The 24603-nt window shown below is 42.2% G+C and overlaps 1 protein-coding gene across 3 annotated transcripts in view; it reads left to right on the forward strand.

Moving 5' to 3' along the window:
- LOC139268297 (uncharacterized) overlaps window positions 1-24603 on the forward strand; it is a 176307-nt gene that overhangs the window by 19170 nt on the left and 132534 nt on the right. For all 3 annotated transcript variants that reach the window (XM_070886358.1, XM_070886359.1, XM_070886360.1), the window contains 4 exons: window positions 3745-3919; window positions 17391-17451; window positions 18027-18162; window positions 21663-21851. In XM_070886358.1, the coding sequence (XP_070742459.1) occupies window positions 3745-3919; window positions 17391-17451; window positions 18027-18162; window positions 21663-21851 (561 nt within the window). The remainder of the gene's footprint in view (window positions 1-3744; window positions 3920-17390; window positions 17452-18026; window positions 18163-21662; window positions 21852-24603) is intronic.

A 24603-nucleotide genomic window follows, 5' to 3' on the forward strand; every position in this document is an offset into this window, starting at 1 on the left:
CGCTCTCTCACCCCCCCCCCACCCGACGCTCGCTCGCTCGCTCACCCCCCCCCACCCGACGCTCGCTCGCTCGCTCACCCCCCCCCACCCGACGCTCGCTCGCTCGCTCACCCCCCCCCACTCGACGCTCGCTCACCCCCCCCACCCGACGCTCGCTCGCTCGCTCACCCCCCCCCACCCGACGCTCGCTCGCTCGCTCACCCCCCCCCCACCCGACGCTCGCTCGCTCGCTCACCCCCCCCCCACCCGACGCTCGCTCGCTCGCTCACCCCCCCCCCACCCGACGCTCGCTCGCTCGCTCACCCCCCCCCCACCCGACGCTCGCTCGCTCGCTCACCCCCCCCCAACCCGACGCTCGCTCGCTCGCTCCCCCCCCACCACCCGTCTCTCGCTCGCTCGCTCTCTGACCCCCCCCGTCTCTCGCTCCCAGCGAGGAGAGGAGGGGAAGGGCTGTGCGGGGTCGGGAGCGGGAGGCTGAACTGGAGGGAGGCTGCTGGGGGGAGCTGAACGGGAGCGAAGCCGGAGTCCCGATCTTCAATACCCGGGAAGCCCATTCGGCCAGGGCTTGGGGCGGCTTATTCGGTGCCCCTCCCACACAGCATCACACAGATTCGGGCTGCGAGGAGCTACTGCACATGCGCGCACGCTCTAGCATACGTGTGCAGAGGTCCCGGCACCGTTTTCAGTGCCGGGACCTGGCTCCGTCCCCGACCCCTTGTGCTGTGCAATGCCGAGGCCGAAGATGTCCTGAGGAGCTCGGAGAATCACAAGGTAAGTTTTCGGCGCCCTTTTTATTACAGAATGTCGGCGCGCCTTATGGAGGTGCGCCATTTTTACAGAGGGCGGAAACTTGGGCCCAATGTGACATTTAATCACTGCAAATCAGTGGCTCTGATGGTGTATTATGTTTTACTTAGTATTAAATACAGAATTCTCCCACTCGCCATGAGCAATGCCAAGGGAGATTTGCCAGTATAGAGTAGAAAAACTGTCTATGCACATTTCCTGCATTACAGCTGAGGTGAAACGCTTCTGATTTAAAAAAAAAAGAAATAACTTGCATTTATGTAGCATGATGTCAGAGGCAAAGCTGCTCACACTGAACCAAGCCTGACCCCTTTTGATTTTCAAAGCCTGTGTTATACTCGTACATGATTCGTTCATATCCACATTTGCCCTGCCCCAATTCATATTTTTTCTGCCTGCTTTATATCCACATCTCTGCTTGATTGATATACACATCTGTCCATTGTGATTTGTTCATATACAGTTTTTTTTTCTGCAGTTTTTTTTCTTCCTTCAGCCTGCGGACTGCAACTCAAAGTAAGGTTTCTAACATCATAGAAATATTAAATTACCTATTTCACAGTGACGTCTTTAAACCTGGCTAAAAAACAGCTTTTTGTGCTTTGCGCACTTTCATTAATAGTTTTAGTTGGAGGCATCCACCTTGCTCAAATGCTTGAGCTTGCAGTTGATGTCACTTTGGCCAGTGGTAGTAGTCCCAACAAGACTGGTTTGAAGTGTTAATTAATTATACCGAGGTAGGGTTGTTAGGTGTAATCTGAAACATTTCATACTATTACGAGTCGATGACTTCTTGTGACACTTGATGGCCCAGGGTGGTGTTCTATTCCATTTGTGCAGCCAGGCTGACGCTAGGGACAGGTTCTCCCCACAGGGTAGTAACTTTGATTCACAGCTCATTGGACTGAACCCCCATCACACAGACCTGGGGGAGGGGAGGAGGCAGTTAACAGAGAAGAGCTTCGTTCTGTCCAGCTCCTAGACATAAAAGTGATCTGTGAGTTTAGTAGCTAGCAGCAAAAGTTATGAACCAGCTTATCTTGAAAAGGTTACACGAGAGAAGGTGACCCAATATTAAGAGAAAAGTCAGTTGTCTGTTTATTATTATCCTCAGTAGCACTAATCCCATGTGCCAGCACTGTTGTTATATTCCTTTATTTCCCTTTCCTTCAACTACCCATCTAACCTATTAATATTGACATGGCCTCTGCTTCAATCACAAACTGTGGTCATGTCTTCCACAGCCTCAAAACCCTCTGTGTAAAAACAAAAGTAAGTTTCTCCTACTTTTCTTCCCGAAGTGTTTATGTTTAATCTTCTACCCATGTCTCCTTGTTTTAGACCCCTCAGTCATTGGAAACAGTCTATTTCTGTCTGCTCTGCCCCATCCCATCTAGAAAGCTCAGGTTAGCAATGTTTTGGAATACTCCGCACTCACCTTGATGGGTGCAATCATAATAACGCTCAAGAAAGTCAACACCATCTAAGCAGAGCATTTCACTTGAGCCACTGGATTCGGTACTGTTGGAGCACTATGGCTGCAGTATGTACTGTCTATAGGATACATCTCAACAGCTCACCAAAACAATTTCAATAGCACCTCCTAACTCAATGAACGGTACCACTAAGAATGACATGAGCAGCCAGATCATGGAGATACCATCACTTCCAAGTTCCCCACGCCAAAATCACAGACATACATTCCATTCCTTCATTGTTACTAGGCCAATATCCTGGAATTCCCTATCTAACAACAATGTAGGGATACTATCGGCACAAGGACTTCAAGGAGAAGGCACAACACCACCCACCTCCGGGCAAAAAAGAATGGGCAATGAACCTTGCTAGGGTCACCCACATGCCAAGAACAAATTAAAAAAAAAACATTTTTGATTGGAATGAGAAAAATTCCTGAAGGGAAAATAAAATCATTTTAACAAATATTTGAAGATTTCTATATTTGTTTTTGTTTTAAACTATTTTATATTTGTAAACTGTAGATTTCTTGCATACCTTCTTTTAAATTGCACATAAATGTGAATCTTTTTATTTAAAGTCAATGTCAGCAAAGATGATTCGTTAATTGTAGTGTTAATAATGTCTTAAATCGTGAAATTGGAAAGGTTTTTCAAAAAATACATTGTAACACGAAGCAGAGTTTTTGTGATTACTCTCCTTCCCCATCATTCCTGTTTCTTTTTCGATCCTTAAATCTCACTGATTAAGGAGAGAGGGACTGTTGGTCCCGGGGAAGGAGACTCAAATCGGGTATAGAAAGAGAAATAGAGAGGGAAAGAAAGATTGGATTAAGAGAGAGCAAAGTAGAGACAAAGGAAACTTAAGCCCCATTTAAAAAAAATCTCCAAAGACAATTTGCTACCTGAAGGAATGAGATGCCAAAGTTCTCATTGACCTTGCTGTTATCAGCTCGCACTTCTAGCAATTTGCAGCACAAAGATTTTCAAGCTGAAGGGTGAGGGATAAAGTCTAACTAACTCCAGCAAAATCTGGGCCGATATCTGCTTTTAGACCTGATAAAAATTCAGTCTAAACAGGGGAAGGAATCCTATTGCTTAGGACAACTGATGAGGGACCATGTAATGTGAATTAAAAATGTGCTGCAGAGGATCTTTCTTGACTAACTTTGAGACATATCCATTGTGGATACATGTGTTTTAGCTTTATACATTAAAGCTTTATCATTTTGGGTGCTGAAATGACTGCCCATTGTTGGTTACCCTTGCTCGACCAGCCAAATGTTTCCTCCCCCCCTCCACTTTCTATGCAGTAAATGAGAACTAAAAATATGCCTGGAGAAAACATCATCAAAAGAATGATTAAAAGTCCTCTTAAAACTGTTCAATAAGTAGTTCTATGAATCGATCTAATTTTCTGTTTTAAAAATTCATTTTGAAAGATTGCTGTTTTTTCTTTCAGAGGATCTTGACAGAATGATTCTTATCCTCTTTGGCATTTATGTCGGTGGTGCTGTTTGTTCATTTATCCGTGCCTACTTTTTTGTTCTCGCGGGACACAGGCTGGTGGCCAGACTGCGTAAAAGGCTTTTTGGGAGCATTCTAAAGCAAGAAATCGCATTCTTCGATGAGAACAGGTGGGTGCCATGGACTTGGAGAATGACGAGCCTTGTAATTGTGGTAAAACAAAGGCTATAAATGTCGAGGCTTATGAAAAAGATTTTAGACTAGCTCATTAGAATTTAAGCTGTAATCATTAAATGGTGATGACAGATTTGAATGGGAATTATTTTTCCTCCTTAGAATTCTTGAACTTGTTCCTTTACTTGAAAATTGGTTCCTAAACATATTTTTTAAGGGCTCTGTGTTGAATACAAATGCAAATATTATGGAAAGAATCCCAAATGCATCTGTTAGCTATGATGAAGCTTGGATACACTTTTTTTTCTCCCGTCACTGAGCTTTTTCAGCAATGGAGGATGCGATGCACCGAGCTCCAGACTTCTCCCCAGTTACTGTTTATTCTGCAGCAAGAACCACACATACCAAGCAGGTAACCTCCCTCGGAGAGGTTGAGTGTCAGTCACACCTAGAATTTGAATCTCTACTGTGGTGCCTGAGCTATTGGCAAGAAGTAGTTTCAGTATCCCTGTTGTTTTAATGTGTTCTGTGCACAATTGTAATTTGTGGTAAGGATGTGTGATCATTTTGATGGTGAAATACTTTAGTGATTATTGAAACAAACATCCTAAACCATTATGGGTTCAATCTCCTAGTTATTCAGTATCATGCTAATATCTCACTGAAGGAACACAAGCTTTGGCAGATTACATTTTCAACCAATAAGTATGTTAGTTGCTTCACTATTAAACCCACGTCTTTAAAAAGAAAAATGTTTGGTTGTGCTGTTATGACACCCAGCCGTGTTTTTTTGTAAAATAGGAAGAATTTAATCATGTAAAATATCCATGTAATCATGTACCCATACGGCTGTGTAAGTAATGATCCAATCACTGAATGACATTTTCAGCAGTTTATAATGAGAAAATTGCCTTTATGCTTAACGGTGAATTTACCTCCGGGCGCCCAGGCTGCGTAGAGTTCTGGTCTCTGGTCTCCAGACAGACATCAGCATAAAGGCCCAGGGACGCAAGCGGTTCAGAAGCATCCCTGGGATCATGTAGGCCGGGTACTCCAATGCTAAAGGAGGATTCCATTGCAATCATTTATGAAGGCAATCCCCTAATGATATGCAATGGAATTCCCAAATAATTATTCAATGTACAGAATTCTAATAAATATAAATGTACTGAATTGCAGTTTTATTCATAAGTCCTTTCACTGCTTGAACCTCAATAAAAATGTAAATTTTTGATAAATAATTTTAAACATCTTCATCCACGCCAATATTTGCATAAACTCATTTAACGTGTGTGTGCATCATTTTGGATTTTTAAATGTTTTATTTAAGCCTTGTATATACCCTTAAGCTGATGAAAGCAGGCCTGCTTTTACCAGCTGTAAGAGTTGCGTGGGCAGTTATTAGGCAAATAACCCAACTCTGCGCCAATGATACTAATTTTTCACTCGGTTCGGATCATCTGTCAAGGCATACTTTGACAGGTCGCTAGTTATGGATTTTACGCTGGCACATGCAGAAATCCCGAATTTCCAAGGCCTTTTAGAGGAATACGACGGCATAATCTGAGCGCCCGCTGTCGTAGACACTGCAATTTCAGGGCCAATATCCCTCCCATTTTATGTTACAGTTTTAAGCATCCATCACACTGTTGATCTTGCACTTCAGACAGTCAAAATTATTTTTCTTTTATTTAAAAAAAAGAAGCGGCCATAATCATGCTGAGGTCAATTACAAGTTAATTTCTATTAGTGAGGTTAAGTTTGAAGATTTATGCGATGCCAGAAATTTACAAGCACCTAGTGATCTTTAAGACTACAACCCAGGTACTCTGTGGAATAGTGGTGTAAATACCTAGGTTGTGGTCTTAAAGGGACAGGCCAGGTTAACAGCTAAACATCACCTAAACAAACCTGAGACTACCCCATGACCATCAACACCATGGGCGATCATCCTAGTAGTTACAGTTTCTGACACACTCCCAGCCATAGTTTATTAACTGATTACATGGAGGAGCTTGTAGGTTATGACACTGTTTGTAATTAAAATGATTGATGAGGAACAAAGACTTGATGCCAGATGCAAATTACAACCTTGATGTATTTAAGCTATAGTGAATGACGAGGCACGCATACTTCACATTGACCAAGCTAGATTGTTTTGGAATGAGGCAAAGCCAAGTGGTAAAACAAAGCTGGCATGGTAGAATCTCCCCGCCACTCCCCCCCCCTCCCCCCCCCAAAGTATGCAAGTTTTAGAGTTCATTGTTGCTATTAAATTACTAAATTAAATTACTATTAAATTAAAAGCCTTCTTTATAATTTGTTTTACTTTTGCTAATAAAATGAACCAGATGTGAAACTAAAATCAAGTTAGTCACACCAGTACTGGGATGAGGCACTCAGAAAACATTTGAAATCTTCTGAGTGAACTAATCTACATTGCTATTGCTTCAGAAATGATCTAATGTACATTCTGCGATCAAGAGATAAAAGTTTTGTTTTCGCCAAAGTGATGCGTGTTTTTAAGTGTTATACTATTTTTTTCTCTAAAGCGAGAGTTATATGATAGTAATTGCTTTAATTTTTTCTAGAACAATATTGAACTTCAGTTCTTTGCATTTTGCGCATTTCTTGAATTTTTTAACAAGAAATTGAGAAATTTTGTTTTGAAAGTGTAATGAAGTATAGTAGTACTGTATGCATACTTCAAGAGCTGAAAGTCTTTAGCAATCAAAGTGTTGATTTGCTGAGTAGACATCCTGGTGATAGAGAGCATGTTAACTTTCTGTTCTGGTCAGGAAATGGACTCCTACTTTAAAACGTATATCTTTTTTAAAAACACTCTCTGGATTATGATTTTATATAATATGCTGTAATTAGTGTTGCAAAACAATTTACATCACCGTAGGGAAAGTTCAGAGTGTATCCTCAATACTCTAGCTCATCTCTTAATCTTTTAAGCTGTTTTGTGCCGGGGGGGAAATATTACTTAACTGACGTCATAAATGTCTCTACTATTGCAACTGAAACAACCTATATAATATTCCTTGCACTTAGGAGACCTAACTAGTCCGAACAAAATATATTGCTACAACCACGAAAGACGCCTAACTATAAACATAGACCGAGTCCCCAGGCCAGAGGAATAAAACAGTTGTGGTAGTGAACAATTTACAGCTATAATGATTTAGTTCATAGAAATCAATGATGGGTAGAGATCGGGATGGTTTTCTGTGTACAATAGGAACATTTACTTGGTAACCCGCAATAAATTTATAAATTTGAGGGTGAATGGTTTAGGAAATGTTTCCAAGCAGAATTGCCTGATTTAAGGAAATAAACACACATGGTTTGTAGAATAACCTTGTATCTTTATGGTGATGGTCCTGGGCACTTTTTGAAATACTTAAATTTTTCAAGAATTTTATATTTTAACTGGGTATTTTAATTATAAGTCTACAAGATAAAAATGAAAAGCATCTATCTGTTTTAGTTGTAAACCAGAAGGATATTGGAGGAAAGATACAGACCTCTTATGGGTTGGATCCTTTTAATTATCAACCAATTAATTTTGATAAGGTAGCATGTTTTATGTCACTTGTGAAGACAAGTGCTATGTTTGACAGCAACTTTGAGCCAGTGAAGATCTAATCCAGATGTCTGTACTTTAACACATATCTTTTAATAGTACTTTGTTTTGTCATTGATGACCAACTAAGCACAGTATATGTGTAATGTAGCGACCATTTATCTTTGTTAAGCCTTGTCAAGCTTGGCTATCTTGAATCTTCCCCCCCATACGGTATCTGATATAGCACATATTAAAAAAATGAAGAAAATGTCAGTAAAAGCACATCAAAGGCAGCTAGCACAGGAGTGGGACTTCGCTACAGAAGTTTAACAATAATGAATGCCAGCCTCAATAGCAAAGAAACCATATATACAACTCATTGGAAAAGCTCTATATAAATGTAAGTCTTTTTTTTCATTCTGCCTATTTCAAGTCCAGCTAATAATAATAGTTATGACTGAAGTAATGTTTGTTGAGAGCAGGTGCCCACAGCCTCAGTCAGTGCTGCTCTGTAACCAGTGCTGTGGGTTTCCCATCTTCACTCCCTTTTGGGGAAGCAGCTCACATTCGTGCCTAATGCACTCTTTATCGGGGAACATGAGTGTGAAGCTATAGCTGTCAGTTTGTAATATAGGAGGCATGTTGGTACATGAGCATTTTATACTATTTCATTTAAAACATAATGGGCTATAAATTGGCCAGGATGGCGCCCGTTTTACTGCCATTTTTTCACGGGAAAAATTGTGTTTTTTGACACTCACATTTTTTTCTGTTGTTTTGCAATATTGGCCAGCAGTTTACTGTCGGCGTTAAAAAAAAAAAATAAATAAATAAAAAAATAATGACTGCCTTTTTTCGAAACCGTTTTTGTCTCGTCACTCGGCGTCAAATACTCCGATATCGCAAAATGCAGGTTTTACCATGTTGGATTCACGATGAAACCGGCACTAATGGCGCCATCTTGAAAAACAGAGCTACAATTCAGTGAATGAAAGCATTTGGAGGGAAGGCTGCGTTTTGCACTTTGAGCGTTTTGTGAGTTTATACTTCATTTTTAAGGACATTTAAGGATATTAAAAAGAATGGGGCCTATGCTATCTCTGCCATTATTGCTGGCTGCTTTTTCTATGGAGCAGAGACGTGGAAGAAGGCTTATTCAACAGTATTATCAGCATAATCAAAGAGCTCGCAGACTTATGGGGAAGAAGCCTTACCCCCAACAATCTTTCAGGGAGCAGTGCTCATACCTGCAGCTGTCTGAAGCACAGTGCATTAGAAGGCCAGCTCATAAAGGCAGACATCCAGGCTACAAGCATGAGGAGGACTGTACTGCCCGTTGAGGTGAAGGTGACTGCGGTACTTGCCTACTATGCCACCGGCACCTTTTCAGGCATCAGCAGTGGACATATACTCCATCTCGCAATTACGAACATCGCTGCATTCGCCAGGTGACTACTGCACTATGCACGCAGGAAGAACTTCATAAACTTACCAATGACCAGGGAGGCACAGAATAAGAGGGCTTTAGGCTTTGCATGAATTGCTGAAGGTACAGGCTGCCATTGACTGTACGCACATCGCCCTGCGAGCACCTTTTGAGGATCCAGTGGTTTACCGAAACCGAAAGGGACTCCACTCGCTGAACGTACAGATGGTGTGCGGCCATACTCAGCGCATCATGGCAGTAAATGCACAATTTCCAGGGAGCATCAATGATGCTTTCATCTTGCGTGACAGCACTGTCTCACAGCGGTTTGAGCGTTGGCCAGAAGGCCAGGGCTGGATGCTGGGGGACAAAGGTTATGGGCTTGCCACCTGGCTCATGAGCCCCCTCTGCAACCCTCAGACAGAAGCTGAACATCACTACAATAACAGCCATGTAGCCACACGCAATGTCGTCAAAAATACAATGAGTGCTGAAGCAGCGCTTCCGATGCCCGGACCACTTTGGAGGCTCCCTGCAATACTACTCTCAGCAGGTCACTGAATTCATTGTGGTGTGCTGCATTCTGCATAACTTAGCCATCATGAGGGGACAGATTTGCTACTGGGGATTGCAGGACCACCTCAGGAGAGATTGGGGGGTGGGGAGGAGAAGGGGAAGTAAGGAGGAGGACGACGACAAGGAACCCATGCCACCACCACCCCCCATGATGACCGGGGAGGAGGCCTCGTGGAGCTTTCCCCACTGCAAAAGCCTTGTGTCAGCAGCTGATAATTGAAAGCTTTGTATGAAGGCTGAACAGCACGTTTCATCATTGACTGCCCACTCTATCCCAACATGTTGACTATTTCCCCCTGTTCTGCAAATGAGACATTGCACAAGTTTGGTTTAGGTGAAAAAATAAATTAAAATTTATTAAATATTTGTTCTGTTGTACATTAATGAAACTTTAAAGGTTAATTTAGTAACTTCAATAACATTTTTGAATGTTAAAACTTGAAATGTAAACTTTACTTAAATAACAGCAAAACAACAAAAGAGCAAAACAAAACAACCCCTGCACCAAACATCTGCAGCTACCTTTTACACCACCCCCCCCAGCTAATTTGAACGCCCCTGTCCATTGTTGCCCTTGGCCTTGCCCACACCCCTACCCTGGACAGGGTGCTGCTGTTGTTGGGGACAAACATAGAAGACGCCATTCAAAGATTCGAAGCCCTGGAGAAGCTGGAGCTGTGGAAGGCCCAGCTTCTGAGTGGCGAGCCTATTGCTCAACCTCACCACTCACTGGTTTTGTCAGTCTAGGTGGCATGACACTGGGGACTGGCATGCCAGGAGTTGAGACCATCAATTGCCACTGGGTATTGACAGCCTCAGTGTTCTCCTGCGTTTCAGCTACTAGCTGTGACATGCCCGCCCTTATGTCCACAGATAGTACTGCAATGTTTCCCGAGATCGAGGCGCTGTCGGCTGAGCTGGATGCTCTCCCCAGACAGTCCCACCAAATCCATTTGCTTGTCTGCTTGCCTTTTGGCAGAGCGGCTTTGCCGACTCAGCCTCCACACAGATGGCATTCGGGCTTCTGCCCTGGGTGTGCTTTGCTGCAACCCACTGGGACTTGGGGACTCGGAACCTCGGATGCTGGATAACCGTGGAATGTAACGGTATCCTTCGATGACGACGAACTGCTGCCTGCAGCTGAAGTCATTAGTGTTATGTTTATAAACCTGTAAATATCATGTCTAACCACCGGAGGGCTTATCCCCGGGAGTCCCAAGACTCCACAATCCCTTGGGAGCACCTGTAAAGAAGAAGGCCTCACAGGCTGGCGAGGCACTCTAAGATCTGTAATAAAGGACTACGGTCACACCTTACTTTGAGCTTGCAGTATCTAATCTGACTCTTTATTCAATACATAACAACTGGCAACGAGATACAAATGATGAACCCCACCGCAGAAATGCAGAGAACCGTGGGCATCCTGGAGAAATTTTCGGAGGGAGATGATGATTGGGAAACCTTCGTGGAGCGACTCGACCAATACTTCGTGGCCAACGAGCTGGAAGCAGAAGCGAATTCTGCCAAACGAAGGGCGATCCTCCTCACTGTTTACGGGGCATCAACATATGGCCTCGTGAAAAATCTGCTTGCTCCAGCGAAACCTACAGACAAGTCGTACGATGAGTTGTGCATGCTGGTCCGGGAGCATCTAAACCCGAAGGAAAGCGTTCTGATGGCGAGGTATCGGTTCTACACATACAAGAGATCTGAAGGCCAGGAAGTGGCGAGCTACGTCGCTGAGCTAAGGCGCCTTGCAGGACATTGCGAATTTGAAGGACACTTGGAGCACATGCTCAGGGACTTCTTTGTACTTGGCATTGGGCATGAAGTAATACTTCGCAAACTGGGCGATAGCCCAGGCTTTGATTGCCACCAGTGACAATACGAAGCAAATCTCTCAGCACACAAGTGCTACAACAAAGTGGTGATGTTTTCAAATCATAATGTACAGGGCAGATCATACACACCTGCAGCGACACGTACGCAGATGTCTGAGTCCACCATCAAGGGTGATGAATGCAAGGCCATTAACACCTTATTGGCGCTGCGGGGGTGATCATCGTTTCCATTCATGCCACTTCAAAGGATACGTTTGCAAGGGCTGTGGAACAATGGGACACCTCCAACGTATGTGCAGGCGTGCTGCTAATCCTGCAAACCACCATGTTGCAGAGGAGGACAGATCCACAGTGGATCATGACGAACCAGAGCCTCAGACCGAGGAGGCAGAGGTATATAGGATGCAGAAATTTACCACAACGTGTCCCCAATAATGCTGAAAGTTAAATTAAATGAACTCCCGGTGTCCATGGAGTTGGACACAGGCGCAAGCCTGTCCATAATGAGCAAAAACACTTTCGACAAGTTGTGCTCCAGCAAGGCCTCAAGGCCAGTCCTGACTCCCATTCGTACTAAACTGAGAACGTATACAAAGGAACTGATTCCCGTAATCGGCAGTGCTACCGTAAAGGTCTCCTAGGAAGGAGCGGTGCACGAGTTACCACTCTGGGTGGTACCGGGCGATGGCCCCATGCTGTTCGGCAGAAGCTGGCTGGGAAAGATACGCTGGAACTGAGACGACGTCCGAGCGCTTTCGTCCGTCGACAACACCTCGTGCCCAGGTCCTAAACAAGTTCCCCTCACTGTTCAAAACAGTCATCGGGAAGTTCCAAGGAGCAAAAGTGCAGATCCATTTGATTCCGGGAGCGTGACCCATCCATCACAAGGCGAGAGCGGTACCTTGCATGATGAGAGAGCGGGTGGGGATTGAGCTGGACAGGCTGCAACGAGTGGGCATCATTTCGCCGATCGAATTCAATGAGTGGGCCAGTCCGATTTTTTTTTTTTCTTCCAGTCCTTAAGGGAGACAGCACCGTAAGAATCTGTGGTGATTACAAAGTAACTATCAATCGTTTCTCATTGCAGGATCAGTACCCACTACCGAAGGCAGACGACCTATTTGTGACACTAGGGGGAGGGAAAACGTTCACGAAACTGGATTTGGCCTCGGCCTACATGACTCAGGAGCTGGAGGAATCATCAAAAGGCCTTCCCTGATTGAACACGCAGAAAGGTCTCTTCTTTTACAACAGATGCCCATTTGGGATTCTATCGGCCGTGGCGATATTCCAGAGGAACATGGAAAGCTTGCTGAAGTCGGTCCCGCGCACGGTGGTCTTCCAGGATGAAATCTTGGTTACAGGTCAGCACACCGTCGAGCTCCTGCAAAACCTGGAGGAGGTTCATAGTCGGCTTAATCATGTGGGGCTCAGGCTAAAACGCTCGAAGTGCGTTTTCCTGGCGCCTGAAGTGGAGTTCCTGGGAGAAGAATCGCGGCGGTCAGCATCAGGCCCACCGAGTCGAAGCTGGAGGCAATTGAGAACGCACCGAGACCACAGAACGTGACAGAGCTGCGGTCGTTTCTAGGACTCCTGAACTATTTTGTTAACTTCTTACCGGGTCTTAGCACATTGTTAGAACCCCTGCACTCTTGACTGTGTAAAGGAGATGAATGGGTATGGGGTAAAAGCCAAGAAAATGCCTTTGAGAAAGCTAGGAAGCTGTTATGTTCAAACAAATTGCTTGTGTTGTATGATCCATGTAAGCGTTTGGTACTAGCATGTGATGTGTCGTCGTACGGGATCAGGCAACAGCTAATGAATTTGGGAAATTGCAACCGGTTGCTTATACATCCAGAAGTCTGTCTAAAGCCAAGAGGACTTACAGGATGATCGAAAAAGAAGCGTTAGCGTGTGTTTACAGAGTAAAGAAAATGCATCAATATCTGTTTGGGCTTAAATTTGAATTGAAAACCAATCATAAGCCGCTTATATCCCTCTTTTCTGAAAGCAAAAGATGGACGCTCACATTGTCTGTATACAACCAAGCCATCCGCCACAGGCCAGGCACAGAAAACTATGTCGATGCTCTCAGCAGGCTGCCATTGTCCACCACGGGTGGAGATGGCACAGCCTGCAGATTTAGTTATGGTAATGGAAGCATTCGAGAGTGAGCAATCACCTGTTACCACCCGACAGATTAGAACCTGGACGAGCCAGGACCCCTTACTGTCCTTAATTTTTAAAAAACTGTGTGCTCCACAGGAGTTGGTCTAGTGTCCCGTTAGAGATGCAGGAAGAAATAAAGCCATAGCAGCGGCGCAAAGATGAAATGTCTATACAGGCAGACTGCCTCCTATGGGGCAATCGGGTGCCAAAAAAGGGCAGGGGCACTTTGATGAGTAATCTCCACAGTACCCACCCAGGCATTGTAATAATGAAAGCGATAGCCAGATCCCACATGTGGTGGCCCGGAATCATTGCAGACTTAGAGTCCTGCGTGCACAAATGTAATACGTGTTCGCAGTTAAGCAATGCATCTAGGGAGGTGCCACTGAGTTTATGGTCTTGGCCCTCTAAACCGTGGTCCAGGGTCCATGTCGACTATGCAGGCCCATTTTTGGATAAAATGTTCCTTGTGATTGTAGATGCGTACTCCAAATGGATTGAATGTGAGAGAATGTCGGCAAGCACATCCGCCTCCACCATTGAAAGCATATGGGCCATGTTTGCCACGCACGGCCTGCCTGATGTCCTTGTAAGTGACAATGGGCCGTGCTTTACCAGTGCCGAGTTCAAGGTGTTCATGACCTGCAGTGGGATCAAACATGTCACATCTGCCCCGTTTAAACCAGTGTCCAATGGATAGGCAGAACGATCAGTTCAAACAATCCAGCAGAGCTTGAAAAGAGTAACTGAAGGCTCACTGCAAACTCGCTTATCCTGAGTCCTGCTCAGTTACTGCACAAAACCCTACTTGCTCACTGGGGTCCTTCCCGCTGAACTGCTCATGAAAAGGGCTCTCGTCGGTCCACCCTGATCTACACTAACAGGTAGAGAGCAGGCGGCTTCAACAGAATACATATGATCGCGCAAATGTGTCACGTGAAATTGAGATAAATGATCCTGTATTTGTGTTGAACTATGGACAAGGTCCCAAGTGGCTTCCTGGCACGGTTTTCGCCAAAGAGGGGAGTAGGATGTTTGTGGTCAAACTCTCAAATGGACTCACCTGCAGGAATCACTTGGACCAAAACAAACTCAGATTTACTGACTATCCAGAACAACCCACAATAGACTCCACCTTTGTTGACCCTCCAACACACAAACAAGTGGCAACCGACTCAGCGGTTGACCACGAAACAAAACCCATCACGCGCAGCAGCCTAGCAGGACTCGCCATTCCCAGCAGCGCAGCAAGGCCAGCTGCGCAGTAGCTCAGCGAGGGCCCAACAAACGACTCACCAAAACCAGCATTTGTACCAAGGTGATCAACCAGGGAAAGGAAGATCCCAGATCGACTCACATTGTAAATAGTTATACTATTGACTTTGGGGGTGTGGGCGTGGGGGGAGTGTTATGTATGTAAACCTGTAAATACCATGTCTAACCACCAGAGGGCTTATCCCCTGGAGTATATAAAGAGGCCTCACAGGCTGGAGAGGCACTCTTGAGATCTGCAATAAAGGACTACGGTCACACCTTACCTTGAGCTTGCAGTATCTAGTCTGACTCCTTTATTCAAGACATAACAGTTAGTGTCTGCGTGTAGAAAGTACCTTTCTGCAGCAGTGATGTGGGCCTCATTTGCATCTTGAGTGAATTTCCTGCCCTCTTCCTTGCTGAATCACCCTGCATTTTCAATTTTTGCTGAACTCTTGCTGATTTTTAAATCCCCTCTCAAAAATGGCTGATTCAGCCCTGGGTGTACTGCGCATGTGCGGGCACACCTGCACGTGACCTGGAGGGGGCCAGAAGAATTGGAAGAAAAAAACCGGGGGGATTTTTTTTTGGTGCATGCGTAGAACAGGCGTTTTTTTTACCGCTGAAAAATTGTGTTTCAGCGCACAAGTTTTTGAAAACGGCACAATTTTACTACTATAGTGATTGTCAAAAAGCATTTGGCCAATTTTTGTGCGCTTATTTTTTGACACTACTTCGGCGCTTAAAAAAAAGTTAAACGTGATTAGCGGCAAAAAAAACGGTGCTAACGCTATTTGCCCAATTTCTAGCCCATAGTTTTTGTTTAAATCTAGGTGAACGTCAACTGTTCTAAACTTATACTAAATATTTAGAATGTATAGTCTTTAAAGACAGTGCCATTTAAATGACTGTGGCTGAGATTAACAGGAAAATCCAAAACAAACCTCAAGCATATCATTAAAGCCTTGATTGCAATCCTATAGTATGTAAAGTAAAAGCCCATCTTTGTTTTTTGTCAAATCTGTAATTTTTCATCCCAACAAGCAGCTCCTATTCCATGTTGAAAGCAGTAATTTTTTTGAGTAACTCAATTGGTAATGACATTACTTAGCTACAGCAAAAAGGAGTCTCTGTATCTCTGTGTTCCCCTCCAATACCCTGTTTCCATTCTTTTATACTTCTACCTTGCATGCAAACCATACAAATAGCAGCCCAATCTATTCATGTCATCAACCTATTGAGCTTGCTAGGAATTTACTTTGATGTTTGTCCTTATAATCGTTAATTTAGTTTTTTCACTTATGAATAAGTATAATGTTAGCCAGTGGTTAGGTAAGATATTTTCAATGGTATTATCTTGAAACAATTAATTAAATCAATTGGGAGGTTATTCCACAATGGCTTTCAAAATTTCAACTTCAGTCTTCTGTAGGGAAAAGTGTCAAAAACAAGATAGGCCGTCTCTAATTTAAATTGAATTTTAACTTGCCCCCAAAATTATGAATACTAACTTCAACTACAATTTGATCTGCTCAGACTGTGTAACTAAGTTTGGTCCTTTTTTTATATTTACTGAAAATAGCAGAGATACAGCAATGTGTAAATGTGTACAATTATCAGAATATATTAGCTGTCTCAGTGTTTTTAAAGTATATTTTAAGATGCATAAAATAAAATTGAGTGCAAAGATCCTTTTAGAGTGAACTGTTCCAAAATATGTTTACCAATTTTCAGTGAGTGTTGCCTTGATATCCTTTGTAAATTGACATTGTGTTTTTTTCATAATATTTTTCTTCACGTTTTGAGGACCAAGTTACCATTTGAATTTAAAATCTCTAAAATAACATGCAAGAAATTTAATTCAAAGAATAATTTCAATTAAGCATATTTATAATCTAAGGTTCACTCTATCCTATTAATCCCTAGAAATCTGATAAATTCTTCTTCCTAATGTTCTATCAAAGGAATGTGTTTTAATAGTTAAAAAGCTCATTTAATAGTAGATTTAAATATCCCAGGTGCTGATTTCAGCCAGGCTGCCTGGGGATTCATCTAGTGAAGGCATTGAGTTCTTGAGAGGTGGAGTGATAGACAGAAGCTACATGGGTAAGGAAATCTGTGCTACACTTGTGTACCATCTAACATATGGCTGGGAGTGCCATAAGCCCAGGTGCAGGTTGCCTGACTTGATCAAAGAACTGCATATGGCATGGGGGGGAAACCTAAAGGTGAAGAGAGATTATATATTGCAGTGATCTAATATTTTTCCCCCAATTATTTTACATCAAATACATTTCAAGTAACATCTTTCCAGTATGTGCCACTTTAGTTCTGGAGCCAAGAGCAGATACATTTGAAATTGTAGCATAAAGTTTTAGATTCATCTATGATAAAGCATAAGGAAAATTTGTACCAAGGAAATGGGCCCTTTTCTGGAATGAAAGGCAAGTGATGCTGCAATTTCATTTATTTAGCCATTTTCTCCCAGGTGCTTGTATTTGGGATCTTATCGCTACTGTCAACTTGATTAATATGCACTAAAATTTATAACATATTCTGTTTGTATGGATGATGCTTGTCATTTTGATCAATTTTTAATGTTTTTTTAATTAAATTTCCTCTTGCAACAGAACTGGCGAATTAACGAATCGCCTGTCATCTGATACTCAAATCATTCAGAATACTTTAACAGTAAGTATAAGAACAAACAACATCACAAGAGGTTGCACCTTCAGTATAAATAGAATACATATTATTTGGTGTTTTCCTTTAACAGAACCAGAGGTAAATGCATAAATAAGAACATAATAGAATATATATATAAAATCCACTCGAGGTATTAAGGTGTCCTATTAAGGGATTCAAATGATATCTCTCTCTTGTCCACTTGTTAAAGTTTATATATAATTTAAAAAAATAAGTGTTGCTATAAATATAGTGAGGATGAATGTCAGTGACAATGCTCTGGATGCTCCATTTAGTTGATGTGTGCTTATTGGAATGTATTCTTTAGTAGATTACTGGAAGGCAAATACACAGCAGTTGCAACTTTGCTTCTTACCTTTACTATTTATAGTGATGGTACAAAGCAAAGTAGTGATGAGGCTTCTGTACAGCAGTGGGTGTTTTATCATCTGTAGTGCGTTAGAAGTGTAACTGATGAAATAAGAATTAAATGATGGTGTATAAAAATTACAAGACAATGGCAGTACAGATACTCATTTCAAATGGTTCGGTCATGTTTTTGCCTTATGTTTTTATTGCAGGTAAACCTGTCCATGTTGCTGCGATACACATTTCAGATAATTGGTTCTATAATTCTTATGTTTGTTGTAAGCCCAGCATTGACTGGAGTGCTCCTTGCCTCTGTCCCGGTTGTAGCAATTGGAGGGGTTTTATATGGTGAGTTGTATTTCAGCCTCGACGCAAGTTGGTTATTGGAAGTAGAAAAGTGCCGTTATTGCGTCACATTCACATGCAGAAGCAACTAATAGTCAGCTGTAGTATTTTGTGGTAGTAAGTTCCATAATCTAACCACTCTCTGGGTAAAGAAGCTTATCCTGAATTCCCTATTGGATTTATGAGTGACTATAATGGCCTTGAATTTGCGGTATCTCCAGAGTATGGAGAGTTTGGGTCCTGGGCCTCCAGGCGTAAGCCTTCATAAAGGCCTACAGATCCCAGGGACGCAGGTGGTTTGGAAGTCCTGGGATTACATGGGTCAGGTCCTGCAATGAGAAAGGAGGATTCCATTTAGGAACGGAGTCCCCATAAACCCTAATGGAATCCCGAAATAATTAAACAACTTCGACAACCGCAATAAAATAAACGTTCTCATTTTCTCAAAAGACACTTCAATACAGTAAATACAATAAAAATAAAATTTTTGAAAAATAATTGTAATCATTTTAATTCAGGCCAAAGTTTGCATAAACTAATTTTAAGTGTGTGTCATTTTTTATTTTTTATTTAAGATTTTGATTAATCCATACGCTGGTGAATGCAGGCCCTATAATCTTCTTTTACCAGGAGTGAGAGTTTCATGGGCAAATGGCCCACCTTGACAGCTCACCAGTTCTGGATTTTCGCACGTGTGGAAATCCAGAACTTGCCAGGCATTTCAGAAGACTTGCGATAGCATATGCTCATCAGGACCCCAAATTCCAGGCCCTTATATTTATGCCCCATAGTTCTGGTTGCCATCGAAAATAGAAGCATCTTCCCTATCAAATCCTTTCATAATCTTAAAAGACCTCTATCGGTTCAACCCTCCATCTTCTCTTTGTTAGAGAAAAGGGCCCCAGCCTGTTGAATATTTCCTGATACGTATAACTCCTTGGTTCTGGCATCATTCTAATAAATTGCTTTTGCACCCTCACTCGTGCCTCTATATCCTTTCTATAATATGGAGACCAGAAGTGTACACAGTACTCCAAGTGTGGTGGTCAAACCAAGGCTATACTCAAATTTAACATGACTTCCATGCTTTTCAATTGTATCCCTCTAGAAATATACGCAGTGCTTGTGTTGCTTTTTTATGGCCTCATTCTTGGCCATTAAACTCATTAAAATTAGTTTATGCAAATTTTAGCCTGAATTAAAATATTTAATTATTTTTCAAAATTTAAATTTTTATTGTTTACTGTATTGAAAGGACTTTTGAGAAAATGAGAACATTTATTTTTATTGCAGTTGTCGAAATTGTTTAATTATTTCAGGATTCCATTAGGGTTTAATTATTATCCTGCATAACTACTATTAGTGATTTGTGTACTTGTACCCCCAGGTCCCATTGCTCCTCTTACCTCATTTAGACTCTTATCATCCAAGCAGTATGTGGCTTCCTTATTCTTTCTACCAAAATGCACCACCTCACACTTTGCTAATTAAATGCCATTCTGCAAGTTTCTCAATTTCTTCTTGTATTTTGTCACAATCTTCCTTTGTATTAACCACACCTCCCAATTTGGTGTCATCTGCAAATTTGGAAATTGTACTTTCAATACCGGAGTCCAAATTGTGAATGTATATTGTGAACAGTGGCCACAGCACCGATCCCTATGGAACACCTTTTGCCAGTCTGAGAATCTGCTGATAATTCAGCTGTCACTTTTTAAATAAAAGTATTCAAAAATGAACAAAATTGATAAGAATAAAAGGCTGTTGATCATAACTCTAAAAAAAAAATTTAAATGAAAATTGATCGTGGTATTCACTCTTCCAAAGAGATGGAAATAGTAGTGTTGCGAGATTTTCTGTGACTTGTTTTGCTTAGAATCCCATTGTGATGCCAACACACAGTTCAGCCATCTCTAAAGAGGACTCCCAAAACATCAGTTATCTGTGATCAGTCTAACAGACTTCTTGTGTCGAAGCTGAGCAAGAATTCAGTGGCCTAAAAGTTGTCTCAGCTGCCAGACTGTACTCTTACAAACTATACCAAATTGAGACAGATGTTTTTTTTTTTGCCCAGAGATTGTCTTGACACTCTTCCTTCCAGTCAGAAAACTGTATAATGGGGTATTATAAAACGGTTCAAAGATATTCTATGGGAATGTTTTCAACATTGCTCATGTGGACTTGTTTCTGCTATTTATTTTTGGGGGATTCAGTTTCCAGCCCAGCATTTGATAATTAAGTTGACTAGAAGCACATAATGTTTCTATGATTTTTGTTGCTCAGTAATTACTGATGGTGGATTCAAAAAAAAAAATTAACTATGCAAGTTACATTGGGCCCAAATTTGGCCAGGAGTTGCTCCGTTTTTTTTGGAGCAACTTGATTTTTCTGGAATATCTTAAAAATCCCGATTTTGCACATTCAATTTGCACCAGTGTAAGTGAGCTGGTTAGGAGTTTTATGGCTTTGTTTTGTTCAAAAGGGGGCGTTACCAGCCACTTATGCCCGTTTTGGCCATTTAAGCCACTTTGCACAGCTAATAGTTGCTCCAAACTAACTTAGACCAGCATATGTGGCCGCACAGAAAACCCTTGCGGTGAGTTAAGAAATCAGCGCAGGTAGGTATTTAATGACTTGACTAAAGAATGTGAATAGGATCAAACAGCTATACAGGACATCATATGACAAACTTTGTAAAGTTAATTTACTATACAACAGAAGCAGTCATGGAAGCTTAAACTACAAAAATAAAAGTAGAGACAAAACATATTTACACAATTTTTTCAAAATATCCGAATAAAAAATAGAAGTACCTCCTGCTCGTAATTCTTATGTTCTTATGTAGGAAAGTATTTTCATCAACAGGGTTAAGGAAAGTCTTGAGTAAGTTCATTAAAATTACTGGCTACACAGTTATCACCCCCATCAACCCCCCCCCCCCCATCCAATCAAAACTCTCCTCACTAAACAAAGCACAATCACCGATAAAAAATAAAACTTAAGTCCTACCTTGCCCCGGGAAGTCAGCGGGCCGGCCGGTGTGGGAGGCCACTCGGCTCGGGGATAGGTGCGGTACAATCTGACGTGCAGCAGCCCGGCACACGTCGTGAGGCCACTTGGCCTGGGATAGGGGAGGAACATCGGGTCCCACGCTGCAGAGGAGCTACTACGCATGCGCGAAACCTCCAGTGCGTGTGCGTTGAGCTGTCTGCACTCTTTTAAGCGCAGGGCCCTAGCTCTGTCCCCTAATTGAATTGCCGTGCCAAGCCATGGGAGAGGCCACAGAGCATCCAGAATCCGGGGATAACTTTTTGGTGCCGTTTTTATCCTAGGAAATCGGTGCATCTCATGTGAGTGTGCCGAAAAAACAGGTGAGCCAAATTTGGGCCCATTTTTCAAAAGATGAGTTTTAACAATTGATTGAAAATGATACATCAGCTGCTCAGTAAAAACTCATTATTCGAGAGGATGATAACATAGGTTGGTTTATGTTGATAATCCAGGAGAGTTTGTGAAGAGATTACGAAAAAAATTCCAGGATGAACTGGCAGCTGTCGGCACAACGGCAGAAGAGACCATCTCTAACATTCGTACTGTGAGGACCTTCTGTAGTGAAAAGAAATCTGAAGAACAGTATGACAAAGGAATAGATAAAAGCTATCTTATTGGAAAAAAGTTGGCTCTGGCAGAAGGTATTGTTTAGTGCTTTTTTTAAATTAAATAAGTTGCAAACAGTTTTTTAATTCCAGCTTCAGTTATGTATTAAGATCTCTTACTATATATTGTACTTCTTCAGTTTTTTGTACCCCACTACTGTTAATTAGCTCAGTTCAGTGGGGAAAAAATGTTGCTATCAAGGGCAGTAATAGATATTTCAGTGTATTAATTTTATTTGGCATGGCTTTTATGACTGGAGAAAAATAAGAGATTTTGACCGTATGCTTGTTTTTAAAAAAAAAAAATTATAAAATGATCAAATGACTGCAGTTATATTTCCGCATAATATTTTATTTTGGGAATCATTAAGAAATTTGGTGTGGTTCTCTACATTTTCTGAATTGTTATTTGGGAATTAGAGTGAAACATTAAAAGCTGAACAGGTCTTTCAATATTCCGATAAGCATTTCAAACCCGAGCCTGATGTTCCCTAATCATTACTTCTTCACTTATCTTGTCTTCTAATTCCTACTCATTTCAACATGGACACACTCTGCCCTGTTCTACTTACGAGTTTATATATATTTTTTAAATAGTTTAAAAAAAAATTGAAACAGTAACCACTTTGTCTTTCAAACTAATTTTCCATCGTTCTGTTGTAATTACTGCAATGGCTGTCAAAAAAGTGCCACACTTAAGAACTTTATTTGTGGGAATATTATAATATCTTTGGTGTATTAACAAATAAGTCTTTGTCCAAATTTGTGCAGTTGTAGACTGCAATGTTTAGTTAGATTTCAGGGTTTTGGTGAGCAGCACCAACTGACAACACCTGACTCTAATCTGGGGATGAGTGCATTTTGCTGACCACTGCCGAGTAGTTTGGGCCGGATTTTCAGTTTTCGGGGTTTTTCGGCAAAAATGGTAGCGATACGTGAAACTTACCATTTTCGCTGCGCTACCATTTTTAACCCAAACCTTTACGTCTGCGCCAGAGGTGTATCGGTAAGGGAGGCTTGCACAAGCATTCGTGGCGCAAAACGCGAGTTTCGACAACTTTTATCCGGGGCTGGGAGTGCTGCGAGAGAGGCCTTGGGGGCGGGGGGGGGAAGGAAATATTCCAAAAACATTTGCAAGATCCTTAACTATCGAATCGCTGCAAAAAAGAATTAAAAATAAAAACTTTAACTTGCCTTTTTTTGCAGGTTTTCATACTTACCGCTGCTGGCAGGGCTGCACCAACAGGTTTGACCTGTCGCTATTCTGGGCACGACGTACGGGTCGGGAGAGTGGGAAAACTCTGACGCAAACACAATCCGAGTCATTGCATGTCGGCGCACCTCTCCCTAGTGGTACTTGAAAGCACTGCCGCAAACAGGTACAGGTAGAGTGTCTGAAATTCGGAAACCTCAGGATCAAGGCCGTTCCGGATTTCGGAACGTCTTTCCCATGTCTCGAATGGATCGTCTTTCCGACATCCCGAATCTGGAAACGCCTGGGCCAAGGTAAGGGAGATGGGGGAAGGTCTGGTGTGGCGGAGGGTCCAGGGGCGGTGGCAGTGGTGCTGCTGTCTGGATTCGGCAGTGTTGGCAGCCGGGGGAAACCTGCATTGAAAACCTGCAAAAAAGGTAGTTAAAGTTTTTATTAATTCTTTTTCAGCGATTTAGTAGGTAAGGGCTTTGTGAAATGTTTTGTGAATTTTTTTTGTGTTTTTTGGAAGAAAGAAATGTTTGGTGTTTCCTCCTCCCTAGGCCCAACTCGCAGCGGTAATTGGTTTAAAAAAAAAATGTCCGTATTTCAGAACATTTCCGGATTCCGGACAACCCCTCCATAGATAAGCGCGACGTCCGGATTTCAGACATTCTGAATTTTGGAACTCCGTATTTCGGACGCTCAACCTGTACCTGAGGATCCCACCAGGGCTTTGTGACCAGGTTTTCGCTCCGAAAGGGCAAATCGCGGCGAAAACTCGGTCGTAAACCTGCCGAAAATCTGGCACTTGGAGTACTGCTTTCAGTTCTCCACAGAACTGCAGTGTAGGTATCGTTCTTTCGTTACCAGGAGTGACTAATTGATCAAATACTGCTGCTGTCCTGTCATATTAGTGATTGATTGCATTACAAAGTTAACAAATTAATTCAATTTTAAAATTCTCATCCTTGCTTTCAAATTCCTCCATTGCCTCACCCTTCTATGGGGCCAAGTTTCGGCTTGAGTTGCTCCTGTTTTTTGGAGCAACTGGTTTAGAATGGAGTATCTTAGAAATTGCAATTCTCGGCATTTAGTTTGCTCCAGTTCTAGTCAGTTAGAACAGTTTCAGTTTGGAACAGATTTTTTTTCAAAAGGGGGGCGTGTCCCGGCCACTTACGCCTGTTTCAAAGTTTCGGCAGTGAAAACTTACTCAAACTAACTTAGAATGGAGTAAGTGTAGATTTTTGTACGATCAGAAAAACCTTGTCTACACTTAGAAAATCAACGTAGGTTACAAATCAGGCGTAGGGAATGGGGGGGGGGGGGGGGGGGGGAGTTTAAAGGGAAGTTCACAAACATTAAACACTTCAGTTTTACAAATAAAGAGCCATCATCAATAATAAATGATAAATACATCAATAAATCAACCAATAAATCAATCAAAAAAATTAATAAGAAATAATTTTTAAAAATCAATAAATAAAACATTTTCTACTTACCGACTGCAGCACCGGGAGCCCTCCAACAGCGTGCTGGGATGCCCCCCAGTGTGTCTCCTGTCAGTGTCTCTATCTATCCTCTCGTCTGTCTTGTCAG

This window comes from Pristiophorus japonicus, chromosome 8, assembly GCF_044704955.1.
Source record: "Pristiophorus japonicus isolate sPriJap1 chromosome 8, sPriJap1.hap1, whole genome shotgun sequence".
Taxonomy (NCBI): Eukaryota; Metazoa; Chordata; class Chondrichthyes; family Pristiophoridae; genus Pristiophorus; species Pristiophorus japonicus.